The 14,705-nt window shown below is 52.4% G+C and overlaps 1 protein-coding gene and 1 long non-coding RNA gene across 5 annotated transcripts; one reads left to right on the top strand and one right to left on the bottom strand.

Moving 5' to 3' along the window:
- The first annotated feature begins 21 nt into the window (after positions 1 to 21).
- On the top strand, positions 22 to 4,462 carry LOC144381169 (uncharacterized). Its single transcript, XR_013445928.1, has 3 exons — positions 22 to 118; positions 1,372 to 1,839; positions 4,180 to 4,462. It is a non-coding gene; the product is annotated as an uncharacterized LOC144381169 (long non-coding RNA).
- Positions 4,463 to 4,912: 450 nt separating this feature from the next.
- DERL2 (derlin 2) lies at positions 4,913 to 14,690 on the bottom strand. Of its 4 annotated transcripts, XR_013445927.1 has the most exons (8): positions 14,380 to 14,690; positions 13,482 to 13,547; positions 11,430 to 11,503; positions 10,213 to 10,306; positions 9,198 to 9,393; positions 8,853 to 8,943; positions 8,272 to 8,465; positions 4,913 to 5,382 (listed from the first exon to the last, which is right to left on the bottom strand). XR_013445927.1 is itself a non-coding variant. In XM_036078332.2 (7 exons), the coding sequence occupies exons 1-7, from the start codon at positions 14,470 to 14,472 to the stop codon at positions 5,277 to 5,279; spliced, it is 720 nt and encodes a 239-aa protein (XP_035934225.1). In that variant the 5' UTR covers positions 14,473 to 14,690; the 3' UTR covers positions 4,913 to 5,276. The 4 variants fall into 4 exon arrangements, 3 of the variants coding, with proteins under 3 accessions (XP_035934225.1, XP_035934226.1, XP_077923885.1); XM_036078332.2 differs by lacking the exon at positions 8,272 to 8,465; XM_036078333.2 differs by lacking the exon at positions 8,272 to 8,465 and having other exon boundaries at positions 13,482 to 13,544.
- Positions 14,691 to 14,705: the final 15 nt, after the last annotated feature.

The raw sequence follows: 14,705 nt of genomic DNA, 5'->3' as shown, positions 1-14,705 counted from the left end.
GCGAGAACCAGCCCGACATCCCTGAAAGTCACTCGGATGCCCCTGCTGTTAGGGCCGGGGAGGGTCTCGTAGGGTATGCCGCTGACAACCGAGTTCTCTCGGGACCGGGTCTGCGCAGGTCAGGCCGGCAGGGACTGTGGCCCGCGCTTCCTCCCCAGCCCCCTCCCCGTTCCCTCCCCAGCTCCTTCCCCAGCTCCCAACCCCCTTCCCTCCCCACCTCCCCCAGCCCCCTCCCCAGATCTTCCCCCCCTTCCCTCCTCAGGTCCTCCCCCAGCTCCCTCCCGTTCCCTCCCCAGCTCCTCCCCAGGTTCCTCCCCAGCCCCCTCCCCAGATCTTCCCCCCCTTCCCTCCTCAGGTCCTCCCCCAGCCCCCTCCCGTTCCCTCCCCAGCTCCTCCCCAGGTTCCTCCCCAGCTCCCAACCCCCTTCCCTCCCCACCTCCCCCAGCCCCCTCCCCAGATCTTCCCCCCATACCCTCCCCGCTCCCTCCCAGCTTTGTCCCCCCTCCCAAGAACTCTTCAGAGAGGCTGCCAGGCCCATCACACACACCCCACCAATGAAAAGATTCAAAACTCCAGCAGGGAAGATAGGACGAAACCAGCAAATTGTCTCCTCCTGCATCCAAATCGCTCAGTGGCTGGTTTGTGGCAAAACAGTGGCAGGAAATATTTCCGGAGAATTCGTCAGATGCTTCAACCCTCTGAAGGACTAAGGCATCCTCTGAAGTCTATCTCGGGGGAAACTCATCCTATCTGTAAACCTGTTAAAAATCCTTCTTCCCCTTTCCTCCAGGGAAGAGATGATTTTCCTCTGGTTGCTGACAGCGTGGCCATCAAGGGTGGCTGAGAATGTGCATGCTGAATTCATAGCACATGCGCGTTCAGAATTGACGAAATGTCACTTCCTACCCTGAAATATTAACTTAGAAAGACAACTCACCCACAAAAAAAAAAAAGAAAGAAAAGAAACAAAAAAAAAGGCAGCCCAAAACTGAAAGGGAAGTAACTAGTCTGTTCAGGCTGCGGTAACAAAAAATACGACAGGCTGAGGGGCATGCATTGCTCACAGTCCGGGAGGCCGGGAAGCACCAGCGTGGCTGCCATGTGGCTCGTGGCTCATGTGGCTCGTGGCTACTGCTCGCTGCCCTGTCCTCACAGCGAGGTGGGGACCAGGGATCTCTCTGTGGCGGTTTGATAAGGCATTCATCTCATCGTGAGGGCCCCTCCCGAAGGCCCCACCTCCTAACACCATCATATCGACATAGGAGTTTTGGGGGGACACAAAACGTTCACATCACAGCAATAACTAAATGTTGACTCTCAGATTGTGGACCTTGCGTCTGTAACAGACGGACATCTGTCCTTTTTCCCCAGGTGCTTTCCAGAATAACCTCCTTGAGGAGACCCGTGTGCCCATGACTGCGAGAGTCTAGGTCGGAACATGAACGAGGGAAGTGGCTTCCTGGAGGAGCTCGTGCCCCATCCCGAGAAGCAGCCGTGAGCTGTCACATCTAGATAGTAGCAGCCAGGCAGGCTCGGGATTGCCGGATCTTCCCATTTTTTCAAGAAAAGCCCCAAGTGAAGATTTTCCTGTGAAATCGGTCCATTGTAAATGTTGGCTCCAATTTTAAAAAATGGTGCAGGCAAAATAAACTGCATGCGTGGGTGACTCATCCCCCGTCTTTGGCCCAGGGACCCTGCTGTGCTGCAGCCTCCCGGCCCTGTGGAGGGGGTGTTGACGCCTAAAATTCTCGGCAGGTCCCAGCCAGTGTTGTGCACGTCGCCCACCCCCCACAGGAGGAGTCTGAAGTCTGCGGGCCCTCCGAAGGCAGTCTCTTGTGGGTAAGTGGCTTCCCCACGCAGGCGATCGTAAGATAACCATTCAAAGAACATCAGGGCTCTTCTTCCAAGAGGGGAGTTGTCAGACACATTTCATTTTTAACCACTCCGGGACGCTCTCTGGACCTTGTTCTTCCCAGGAGCTCCCAGCCGGTGGCCGGCTGGCGTGGCCGGTCGGCTGGGGGGAGCACCGCAGGCTCACTTCGGCCCTACCCCACTTTCAGACGACGCGGAGCCTCAGGCGCTGGGTACGGGTGTGTGTGCGCATACGTTAGTCCCTGTATAGTTAAAAATACCAGTAACAGTCTGCTGATCAGTAGAGTGTTTGTTCAGCTCCCGTGTGCCCCGCACTGTGCCAGGCACTGCGGTGGAGACAGGACTCGGGGATGTGGACCTGCCCCTTCCGGGGCGCGCATTCCCACGCGGGAGGCAAGACTCATGTCCGTGGACCAGCCAGGAGCGGTGCAAGACAATTTGTCATTTGGTGTGAGAGTGTGTCGTACAGACTTGAAGCTTGATAGGGACCCAGAGAGAGACCGGGAAGGAGGCCTCAGGGTCAGGACTTCCTGAGGCGCCAGGAACGGGGCCAGTCTAAGAAGAGACCTCAGGCCCTCCCTGCTAGGGACAAACAGCATGCATTGGATTTGGGGGCTAAGAAGTCACCGCAGACTTTGGAGCAGAGAAGGGGCTTGTCCGTGTCAAGTTCAACAACTTTAACGCAAACTCATGAAATAACAGGAGTAGCTTCGGGGACAGTCCTACAGCACGGAGAACCCCGTGGTGTCGCAACCAGCAACACAGACAGCACTCACCTGTCCGAGCCCGGCTGTCAGGGAGACGCGACAATTCCAGGAGCCCCTCACCCAGCAGCTCAGTGTCCCCTGGTTTCCACGGGCCCCACACGGGGGGAGGGGGGCTTCACTGCCAAGACCCAGGGCTTGGCGCTCTGCTCTGCATGTGGAGAGACCACACACGAGGTGGGAAAGGCAGCAGGACCCACAGGAGGGACAGAAGAAAGGACACATGGAAGAGAGACTCGAACAGAAATACCTAGTGAAGAAAACACACCAAAACGTATGGAAAATCTGTCTCCTAGGGAGATGCGAGGTCCTCGTCTCGTTCTCTAACGAGCCTCTGCGACATTCCTCCAACAGCAAACTCTGCCTCACTCAGGTGTGCTTCCGGTATTACTGGTAGAATCCAGGTGTGTCGGGGAAACTGCACACAAAATCCCGACTATCAGTTCTCACTGCACAATGGAAGGGCAGCGTGTTCTGTAGGAGTCGGGATGGAGACGGGGAGCTGGGGGAGAAGGGGCTTTCCTCACGCCCAGGCAGGCGGCGCAGGGCGAGGGATCACGGCGGGGGCCCGCCTCGCGGGTGGGGCGGTCGGTGATTGGGGTCACCACTGCCTGGGACACGGCCGAGGGGCACGGAGCGGCATCCTCGGAATTCTCATCCTGTAACAACATGGAAATGAAAATCCCGCCACTGACCACACTTAGTTAGGCCACCAATTCCGAATCGGTTTCCTGTTCTACTGTCATTAATATGTACAGACATTCTCTACTTAAAACCAGAGAAACCTATTTCTAGACCCTAAATAGATCATTTTAAAACCCTAATTATTACACCAAAAAGTAATAACGTACTACATGTTGGCTAATTGAACTTAATAAAAATAAAAAATAAAAAATAAAAAAGCAAAACAAAACAATAAAAATCCCTTCTAATTAAATTCATGTTTTGAACAGAGACGTGATAAAATTTAAGAATCCCATAAAGATTGTACATTCTCAGATTGGCATTTCAAGCTTTTTTTTTCATTGCTTAGAAAAAAGCCATCCTGGGGCGCCTGGGTGGCTCAGTTGGTTAAGCGACTGCCTTCGGCTCAGGTCATGATCCTGGAGTTCCGGGATCGAGTCCCACATCAGGCTCCCTGCTCGGCGGGGAGTCTGCTTCTCCCTCTGACCCTCCCCCCTCTCATGTGCTCTCTCTCATTCTCTCTCAAATAAATAAATAAAATCTTAAAAAAAAAAAAAAAGCCATCCCACGAACCCATTCCATAAAGTTGCAACACCCGTGTTCCAAGTTACTGACCAGCAGCACATCCAACATCGGTCTTAGTTTCCATCACTTACGCACGAGCCATGGGAAGACATTCAAATACTTTCTATTCCCCGTTCCCCGGACGATCCCCCCCTTACTCTGAACCCCGTGCTCATCTCGGAGGGAAATCTCTCTCCGGAAGAGCTACCACTTACCCAAGCTGTGACTACCGGGCAAACGGTCCACACCTCCGTCCCGTTTGCTAAAACCATCTGCAACCGTCTCTTCTCTACAGGGGTCCACGTCATGCCTGTGGGTTCTCTCAACGACTTAGACCCTTTGAGCGCAAACCTGCCGAGGCCCAGGGAAATTAATATTTGGACAGGTCTTCATGGAATCACAGGCATCAAGTGTCTCCTCCTCCGGACCGTGTCTAATTTCTACCTGATGGCGAAGGTACACCAGGTGCTTGGCTCTGAAAAGCTGGTGGGCTTTTCATTAAGCAAAATGACCCACGTGAAACCAGCCCAGGAGCCACGGACTCCTGCCTAACAGGTACCTGTTCATCTGGCTCCAAAGTCAACACCCCAAGTCTAAAACCGATCTGTTGTTGTCCAAGAGGGTGGGCAAGAAGTGTCTTTCCCTGGAGAGTTCTTAATGGAGAAAAGCAAGCAGAGTCGCTAAGATGCCACGTGAGCCCTGAGCCGGCCCTCCTTAACCCTGCCGCGGCAAGAGCCACCCTACCTGCCCTGTTTTCCCCGCATCCAACAACTGGCAGTTTCGCAAAACCCAGACGGAGAACAGCTCTCTGGACACCACCAGCCCATCTTCTTCCTACTGGAGCTGGTGCTGTGCATGAGTAAGCTGTGTGCACAGCCACGGCGCATCGGCCACGGCCTTCCATCCTGGCATGCAAGCCCGTCGAAAACTGTGAGGCTGGGACCAGCGGGCCTGGAGCTTCTGCGAGCCCAGGCCTGCACGGCAGGGCCAGAACCCATGTGGTCACTTAAAAGATCACACACAAAAGCTTTCGTTCAGTGAGAGAGATGGAACTCAGTTTTATTGTGTCCTCTCTGAAACTTCCATTTACCCCACGGCCTCGTCTATCAAAGAGGAGGAGGGAGCTCTGGATGAGTCCCCAGAGCTCAAGCGCGCGGGGGCGTGGTGGCTGGCGGTGGTCCGGCTCGGAGAGGTCACGCTGCCAGGGCCGGTGCAACCGGCCGCCCCGAGTGCGTTGGATCCGTTAGTGTACCATTCCGTAAAGTGCTTCTGGAGTTCAAACCTGCCAAGCCGTCAAAAGCGTCCACACTTTCATGACAAAGGCTAAAAGAATCCCAACGGGTGTGCCACCGAGTCCTTCCCAGCTGGGTCTCGTGGTTGGCACCTGCCGCTTTAACCGCCAAGGCGCTGGCCCTCACCCCAGGCGAAGCCTCCTGGCCGCTCTTCAGGTAGTGGATTGTAATTTGGATCCTCATCTGGTGTATCAAAAATAGCCTTCCTAAAAGGCAACAGAGATCACTTAGTCCCGCAGTCACCTCGAGAAGGTCCCCCGGGGCCCCCACCAAAGGACAAACATTACACCCACCTACCAGAAAGTCATCGCGCTAAGAAAGTTTCACAATCATTTCACGTTTGCGTTAATGCTTTACCTCCAGAACTTTTTTTTTTTTACTACGAAAGCAATACATGTTAGTTGTAGAGAAAACAAAAAATATACACAGACATCCTTAATCTTCAGAGAGAAATCACTGTGGGTATTGTCACCATTCTTCCACAACTTTTCTGTGTGTAACAAAAGTCAGATCACACTATTGTTTTATAACCTGATTTTCCATGAATTTACCATGAAGGTCTCTCCACAACCAAGGTATCGCCCCGTACCCACTGGCAAATGGATGGATCAAGAAAAGGGTCCGTCCACACAACAGGATAGTATTCAGCCTTAAAAAGGAAGGAGGTTCTGACTCCCGCGACATCGTGGATGAGCCCTGAGAGCACCGTGCTCCAACAGCCAGACACGGGGCAGGCACTGCGGGATTCCACGCGGGAGGGACCGGGAGCAGTGCCGTCACTGCCGAGGCTGGGGCGGGGACGGAGCGTGTTCCTGAGGACAGAGTTCACTCTGGCAGGCTCAAGAGCTGAAGGATGGACGGGGTCACAGAAACACAACGTGAGGGCAGTAATGTTACGGAATGGCACATCTGAGCTGCGTAACGTGACATGTTTCATGTTATATACATTTTATCACAACTGAAGTTAAAAAAACCTCACAAATCATTCCAAGAAAAATTACGCAGATCACAGGAAAGGACAGTCAGTGTCCAAAAGACTTTTAAAATCCCGTTAGACGGTCATTCAAGTTCCCCTTAGAGAACTGACCATTAAAACAGCATCTGCTCTTTGCATCCGTGTTTCTAATGACACTGCCCACAGCTGGTACCGTTAGAAATGTATCCAAAAACTTCCATCTTATAGTGAGGTCAGGAAAAGCATCTATACTTCAGCATGAGCCGCTTGAATTCTTACAAACTAACAATAAAAGCAAACACACACCGGCAGAAAAATACAGGGCTGAAGAGGCAATTCAAAAAGGAAATCCAAAAGGCCAATAAACATGAACACGTTCACTTTTGTAAAAATGAAAAGAAAGCATGTTAAACAGCGAGGCCGCTTCTACTTCCCGAACAGGCACGGGACAGAACAACGTGGGCACGCGAGCAGGGAAGTGGGGCCATGGTGGCCCCGAGCCGGATGGGGGTTGGAGGGACATCCCAGTGGCGTAGGGCGCACACCCATGGACGGGCCTGGTGCAGCGTGGTGAAGCCTGAGGAGGCTTCAGGCGGGCATTCCCTGAAGAGGGCAGCCACCACGGGGGTGCGGGCAGAGCAGGATGAGAAGGCGTCCGAGCGGGGGGCTGGCAGGCAGCACCATGATGAGAGGCTGGTTACGCACGGAGCTCACTAAATAGGTGGAGAGAGTAATGACCACAGGGTCAGGTCCCTCAGTGTCGGTGAGAATGGGGGCGCTACATGCATCTCAGCAAACGGCACAGACCCCTCTACGTGCAAGACCACAGATGGCTCTCGAACGCCCGCGGGTGGATGGAAGCAGCCGTATGGTGACCTTAATCGAGGCATCAGAGCGACGACCGCCACTCTGAAGATCGGTGCCCGGAAACCCGGTGCTGGCGGCCGTGGGGAGAAGGGCACGGGGTCACTTCTCTGACAGTCCTGCCAAGGACGCGACACCTGAAGCTCAACATCAGGGACGCTAGACAAACCCAGTGGCGGGACATCCTACAGAAGGGGCCGGGAATCCACAGAAACGTCAGGGCCACGACGGCAAGGCGAGACTCAGGAGCTGTTCCACCGCGGCAGAGACGAAGAGGCGGGACAAGCAGTGCGACACGTGGGCCTGAGCTGGACTCTTCCTGCAAGAGCGCCTCCTGGAACAACGGCCAGGCGTGGCTGGGGTCTGAGGACTCAGGCTTTTCCTGATTGTGACTATGTAGGGAAATGTCCTTCTTCATGGAAAATACACATTCATGGGGGGGGTCATGGGGCATTTGATGGGCAGTTTACTTTCAAACACCTAAGGAATAAAAAGTCCTTTGAAGGGTTTGTAATTTTCTCTAAGTCTGAAACTGTTTCCAAAAAAAAATCGTAAAATCGGGGCACCTGGGTGGCTCAGTCGTTAAGCGTCTGCCTTCAGCTTAGGTCATGGTCCCAGGGTCCTGGGATCGAGCCCCACATCGGGCTCCCTGCTTCATCAAAAGCCTACTTCTCCCTCTCCCACTCCCCCTGCTTGTGTTCCCTCTCTCGCTGTGTCTCCCTCTCTGTGTCAAATAAAATCTCAAAAAAAAAATCATAAAATCGTAAACAAACAAACCCATAAAACGAGACGGCATCTTACAGCTCTCCCCCCAGGAAAAAGTAAACCATCCTCCCACGTTGGACAAGGCTGTGGGGAAAGGGACGCTCTACGTGGCTGGCAGAAACGTCAACCTGAGCATCCATTCTGGGTGGCAACTCGTGAATAAACAACAGCAATCCCACTCCCAGGAATGCAGCCCTCGCAAACAATCACGGACGTGTGCCACCCAAGGAAAGCCGCACCGGTTCGGCATCTATCGGTAAGGGAGGAGTCCGCGGCGCTGGTGTGGTTCCATAGGACATTTGTGACGGAAAAACAATTACCACATATTACATCGAAAAGGAGGTTACGATAGAGTTTTTAGAAATTTAGCACCCACACAGCAAAAGACGGAAGAATATGTATCAAAAGGTCAATAGTAACAGCCAGTGTTCCCGCTAAGTGGGAGGATTATGGAGAGTTTTACTCTCTGCTTTAACTATTTGACAACCAACATTTTATAATAAAAACTCACATTTTACTCCTTCTAAATGCAGCAGGTCTCAAGGACACAACCTTCTGGAGTAGGAAGAGGTCCCATAAACCAAAGCTCCACTCTCAGGAAAGCGAGGGGCAAGACGGAGACGGACTTTCTTAATGTCACACAGCGGATCAGCCTACACCTGGTTCCCAGTCTGCCTCACGGCTTAGCTCTCCTTCTCTTATTTTCTGGAAGGCCAGAAATCCCACCACTAGAAACGTCCTTGTGGTCAGTTTCACCCGTTGCGCCGCCTCGCCTCTGTAAGCTCAGACAGCGGCTCTCCGGGACCCCGCAGGCTCCGCCCGGGGACACAAGGGGCTGGCGCTCAGCGGGCAGCCTCCCACGTCACCCTCGGGACACCCCGAGCTCGTGGAGCTCGCTCCTGCAGGACTCTGGCACCGTCCGCTCCGACCCAATCCAGATGCTCATCCACTGCAGCCCGTGGCTCAATCTGCGAATACTGACTGACCCGAACGACGAGTGCCAGGAGCTATGGGAGCCCCGTGGAAACACAGATCACGGACCCTGGCCCGCGTTATCTGCAAGGAACGTGCAACCTGATGTCCAATACTCACAAAATAGACGGTGTTTTCAGAATTCTGATGCCACCAGGCTGATTGGGAAATACGTCTTCCAAGAAAAAATATATGTGTCCAACTGCAATGCCTAGAGTCGCCCAGAAACAAAGAACGAAGGAGAGGATGAAAATTTTGACTGCAGGTGGATCTGCCAACATAAATTCCATACATTTAGGAAGAAATGTCAACATAATTACTCAGAATTAAAGGATATTGTAATCTTTGAGCCTATAACCACCAAATAATCCCAAGACAGCCATATGTGAGTGCCAGACGTAAAAATCAGTGGCAGAGTAAGTTCACACACCAAGTAATAGGAACAATAGCAATGAAGACTCTTACCCAGGAGATCCACAATGATCGAGTTCCCCAGCAACAAGGAAAAGCCCATGAGCACCCAGGGCAGAAAGGGGGCCTGGAAGTTGAGAAGGCCGAAGAAGTTCATGCGCACGTACGGGTTCCTTCGGCTCCACACGTAGACGAGCATGATCGTAAAGGCCTGGCCCAGGAAAACTAAGCTCACAAACAAACCAAAAAGCTAGCAGGTAGCGTTAAGGAAAACCTCAACATCACAAGTGTAACAGGGAAGGCTGAGCGAGAGAAGAGAACGAAGGGCTGTGTTCTAACAGAGGTCTGCGGTAGGGAAGTCCCACAGTCATTAATCTTTAGAGAAAAGAAAGCCTGAAAATAATCACCCCGAGCAACCAGGCAAAAATTTGTGTAGGCCAAAACATCTGGACTACAGCTGCTTCCCAGTAATATTCTGTTTCCGTGAAGTTCTCAACTATTTGGAACCTATAATAATTCCTTGGTCAATAATTACATTAAATTTCACTAACCATTTGCACCTTTAAGAGGTGAGTAAAGCCGGCCGGAGCCAAACCATCTTGTCAGACCAGACTACGTTCAAGTCTAAATTATACTAATTTATCAGTTTCGATAACGACCAAATGTCTCACCAACTTAGTTTAAAAGTACACACATCGAGGGGAACCCGGGGTGGCTCAGTCCGTTAGGTGTCTGACTCGGTTTTGGCTCAGGTCACCCTCCCCCCACAACAAACTCTAAAACCAACCAACCAACCGTACACGCATGGACAGTCCTCCATCTGAAGTAGTGGCAGTGACCCACCTGTTACTGCTAAACGCCCCTCTGACTCGCCCACCCCAAGGCTCAGACGTGGTCACGGAGCGCAGGCTGGGACGCGGCCACGGTGCCCGCACCGACGGTCAGGAGGGCCGCCCCGTCTGTGTGCTGAGCTTATCTAGCGGACTGTGGAAGACAGATGGAGGCCTTTGGCAAGACAGAGGGCGTTCGTGAGCGTTTTCCCGTATTTGCTCTATTTGTTGAAGGATACGGTCATTAAGAATCCACCAAAAAGGAACATAAATACAAAGTCTGCTGTCCGACCTCGGAAAGAGCCTTCTTCTAGCATTCGACAGTAGCGGTATCTTAAGTTCCAAGTTAAGAAAACGGTAAGCACACGAGTGGGAAGAAAGTCAAGTTTAACGTAGGCTGCAGTACACTGGGCTCCGCGTCGGCCGTTCGAAGCCAAGCCTTCGCGTCCGCGAGCGTGTCCACGAGGGGCAGTGTGGGGATGTCCCTTTCACCCGGCGTTTCGGGCGAGGTGAAGACCAGCTCCACACGTTACACACACCGCTCCCGACTGGGGAGCGAAGCCCGAGGCCGCACACACGTGCTTGCAGGGACTCAGGAAACCTTTCCAAGCTGGGTCGTCTTTCCCGGACACAGCCCCACCACGCCCTGAGCCACCTTGCTTTTTCACAGCCCAACTTGGAAGAAACGCCCGGCAAGAAGCCTCGCGTGAGCATCTACTTTTGCAGGCCAGGCAGACTCGGCATTTCTATACCTCAGTAATAAAGACGCATCATGAGGAAAATATTTCATTTTTAGAAACTTACCAGGATGGCGTATCACACAGGACACACAGGAATCCACCGGGCAGGGATCCTGTCACCCCAACAAGGCCCGTCTCCTGCACATGAGCTGAGCTGTAACTCCCCTCTCAATCCAGAGGGTCAGGTAGAAGAGGAATGCCCCGTTCAGGGGGCCCAATTACCACCTGACCAGAGCATCCCTCTTCCCCTTGCAACAAGCAGCACGTGGCCTGCCAGGCAGACACATGGCACTGTCTTTCCAGCCAGTAGGACCCGCAACCAAGACCCAGGGAGCCCTCACGTTCTCCAGTCCCCAGGAAGCTGCTCCCAGTCCTGTGCCGACACTCTGGGACTCATCACCGTATTCGGGTACCTGCTGATGTTATGTTGTAAATATGCCTCAAAGAATCCACTGCTCTCCCTCCATCTGATTTGTAAGGGATTTACGGGCAGTAGTGTACTCATTCTTCGGGTGAATACCTCCCATCAGAACAAACAGGAACTGACAAACACCCTCAAAACAGGACTTTCTGACCAGCTAATCTCTACCACGGACCCAGCACCCAGAAGTCAGTTAGGAGAGTAACAAAACCAGCAGCATCAGAAGCTTCAACTTACATTGTATTCCCTAAGCAAACCTCCAGGTTTTATGCTAACCCCACTTGATAAAGGATACAGAAAAATCATGTTAAATAAAAAATTGAATCCCACTGGACCAAAAAATAAGAAATTGGTGATTAGCCTCCATATCTGTTAAAAGAAAAAAATCGAGAAAAGACACATTAAGTAAAATATACCAGGAAACATTTCCACATTAAGACAAAAAACATATCCTGGGGTTGCAGTGGTGTGAAAGGCCATGAGCAAGCGACACTATGCTCTGAACCAGAAAGTGGGGCGCACGTGATCTGACACTGGATTTCTGTGCTGTTTCCAGTTGGAAGTCTGAAAGGTATCACTCGGCCCCTGAAATCTGCAAAGATAATAGGACAGAAAACTTGAAATTGTCGTTGTCTTAAAAAAAAAAAAAAAAAAAAAAAAAGCCCGTACCATATGGTCAGGCGAATTATGGGAAAAGCTGGATGGAACGACTACGTTAATTCACAGAACAGAAACCAGGGCTTTCGTGTGTCTAGTGTCAGAATCTAACGAGCAGTCTTGAGAGGCCACAGAGAAACTCCAGAGGCCTCGCTTAAACTGCCAAGAAATGTTTCTATATTAGTCCCTAAGAAACATCCAGAGGAAAGAGTAATTCTAGAACACTCAAGTTCTAGTCTGAGTAAACAGCCAACTCCCTACAAGTAAAGCTCTAATGCTCTAATAATTAGTCTAATTGGCAGATACCAGGACACTCGTTTTCGTGTTGGAAACCCTGACACACTTTTCCCTACCCAACCCATCCACACCCACAATAAAAACAACTACTCACGATGGGAGAGAACTTCACATTTTAAAATGTTTTAGCACAATCTATAATCTCGTGTGATCCTAACAACCCCGTGAGACACAGGCTGGTGCTCCCATCCCCATGTCACACAGGAGGAAATGGGGACACTTGGAGAGCATGAAAACGGACTGCCCAAGGGAACTTGGCACAGGGAGACTCTGAATCCAGGCCTGGAAATCCCGGCTCCAAATGCGGATACATGGTGTCATCAAGAGTTTAACCCCAGGCAAAATCGAGCCAAGCACGTTAACAGGAAGCAATGCTTGGACGGAGCTACAGTGCCCAGCAAAGGCCAGGTGAGCTGTGAAGGACGAAGGCAGTGACAAGAGTCCACAGGACTGCCTTGTGCATCATTCAATTCTTCAGAATTGGAAACAAAGGTGAAATAATTCAGTTCTACCTACTAACTGCCTACAGGATTTTAGAGTCCCCAACTTATCGAGGAGACAAACATCTAATTAAGTGCAAGTACAAAGCCAGAGATGCTCTAAAGGAAGTATTTACAGATACCCTGGGGACACAGAGGAGGGTGAATCTGAGAAGCCACACAAAAGCCGGAGCTCAGTGGGTGTAAAGTGAATGACACACATTCGAGAGGAAAATTACTGACTCTTGGTCCTTCTCCCCCTCCAACTGCAGGTTATCTGATCATCCTGGAGCAGGAAAACACACCTTTCTTTGAGCATTCTAATTACCGGAAAGGACTAGCTCCTACTAGAATCTAATAAACTGGCATGTTGTTTAAGGAGTCAGTCTTTTGGACTTTTGTTAATACCATCTGATCCCTGGAAGACGGATCAATCTAAAAGCACTAACAGAGTCGAGTTTCTGAACTGGACGGTGGTGATAACACCGAGGTGTTACGTGGACAACATAGGGCATCCTCTGAGGCTCTCCCTGGGCTGTTCGGTCTCCTCTCCAGCTACAATATTAACTCTGAGCCAGTAATTTCTACATACAGGAACTGGGCACATCAAATTAAAACCATGCAGGGAACTTTACCAATAAAATACAGATTCTTAATTCCTACCCTTGGTTGATTGCAGTTTTGGTACACGATGAGGAACCTGAGAATCTCTTCAAAGTTCCCTAGGTGATTCTGAAGCCCAATCAGGATGCAGAATCACATCTTTATTACCACCCTCCCCGCCCCCCCACGAGACAATCAAATATTCCCACTGAATTCTTTTTTGATAACATATGGAAGGATCTGCTACCAAAAAGTATGAAGAACAAGTTTAACAACTGAAACATGAGCTGTGGTTGTGATGGACCACTTACTTGAAAGTGTTTAAAGATTAATTCAGGATTGAAGTACAACTGAAAAGGTGTGATCAATTCCAACTGCTGAAAAAGAAAAGAGCTTCTTAAAGCAAATCGACCAAGAAACAAAACATCATCTACAACAAAAGATCAGTAGGTCTAGCAGCTTCCAACTCTCGGTCACTCTGGCTGAATCCTTTAAGGCTTTTCTTCTCAGGCGCGTGGAAAAGGTCGGTAAAGGATTCTGCAGAAATGGTACAATCTTCTGTACCCTTATGCCTGACACCAAGATAAAACTTTGTTCTATGCTGCGGTAGCTGATGCCGACCTGAAGGCAAGGGGGGCAGGTGCTGCTATCCTAGATCCAGGGCAAGGAGAAGCGGCGGCCACGCATCTGCCCACCGCCCGGCCCCCGCCTGGAATAGCTGTGCGAAGCGACCCAGCTCACCCGAGAACCGAGACTGAAGACGCCGCCGCCGTCAGGGCTGGGCGCTTCCAGGCAGTCTCCGTACCCGGACTCTCGTCCCTGCCGGAAACTTCCCCCCTTCTGTCCTCGACGCCTGAGTTTCCTCACTGAGCGGACCTTCTCCCCACCAGTCACCGCCGTACCACCTGCCCAGCGCCTGCCTTCTCAGACACGTTTTCTGGGTGGGCGGCTCCCGCAGCGCCGAGCTGCTGCGGGTCCGGCCTTCCGCTCTCGGAAACCAGCCCGAGCCCTGACCCTCCAGCCCTCACGGGGCAGCACTCCCTTCTCGGCTCACTGGATAGGCCGCCCTGGACCCCAGCGTGAGCCCCGTACGCCTCCACCCACCCCGGAGACCAACCCCTCTGGGCTTCCCCGAGGCCCGAACCCCAGTTCCCCGAGGCCCCGGTGGGGCGCAGCGCGGACACAGAGGCTGGCGCTGCAGCTGCTCACCACGGCGGCGGTGGTGAGGACGCAGGCGGTGGTGTAGGCGCGGCTGACCGGCGGGATCTGCAGGTACTCCAGCCGGAGGCTCTGGTACGCCATCTTCCCACCGCCGCCTGCCCCCCCCCCACTTCCCCTTCCGCCAGTCAACCCCGGCGGCGGGGCGGGACCAAAGCGGGCTGCCGCCCAATCAGCGCCGCGCACCCGGCCAGCCGCCAATCGCCAGAGCCGCAGGGAAAGCGCGCCGGCCAATCACGAGTTGCGCCTCCGCGGGGCCCAGCCCGGCCGCCCCACCCACCAGCCCACCAACGTCGGGGAGAGGCGTGTAAGTCCCG

This window comes from Halichoerus grypus, chromosome 2, assembly GCF_964656455.1.
Source record: "Halichoerus grypus chromosome 2, mHalGry1.hap1.1, whole genome shotgun sequence".
NCBI classification, from domain to species: Eukaryota; Metazoa; Chordata; class Mammalia; order Carnivora; family Phocidae; genus Halichoerus; species Halichoerus grypus.
The sequence above is the reverse complement of the archived record's forward strand: the minus strand, read 5'-3'. Positions and strand labels throughout refer to the sequence as shown.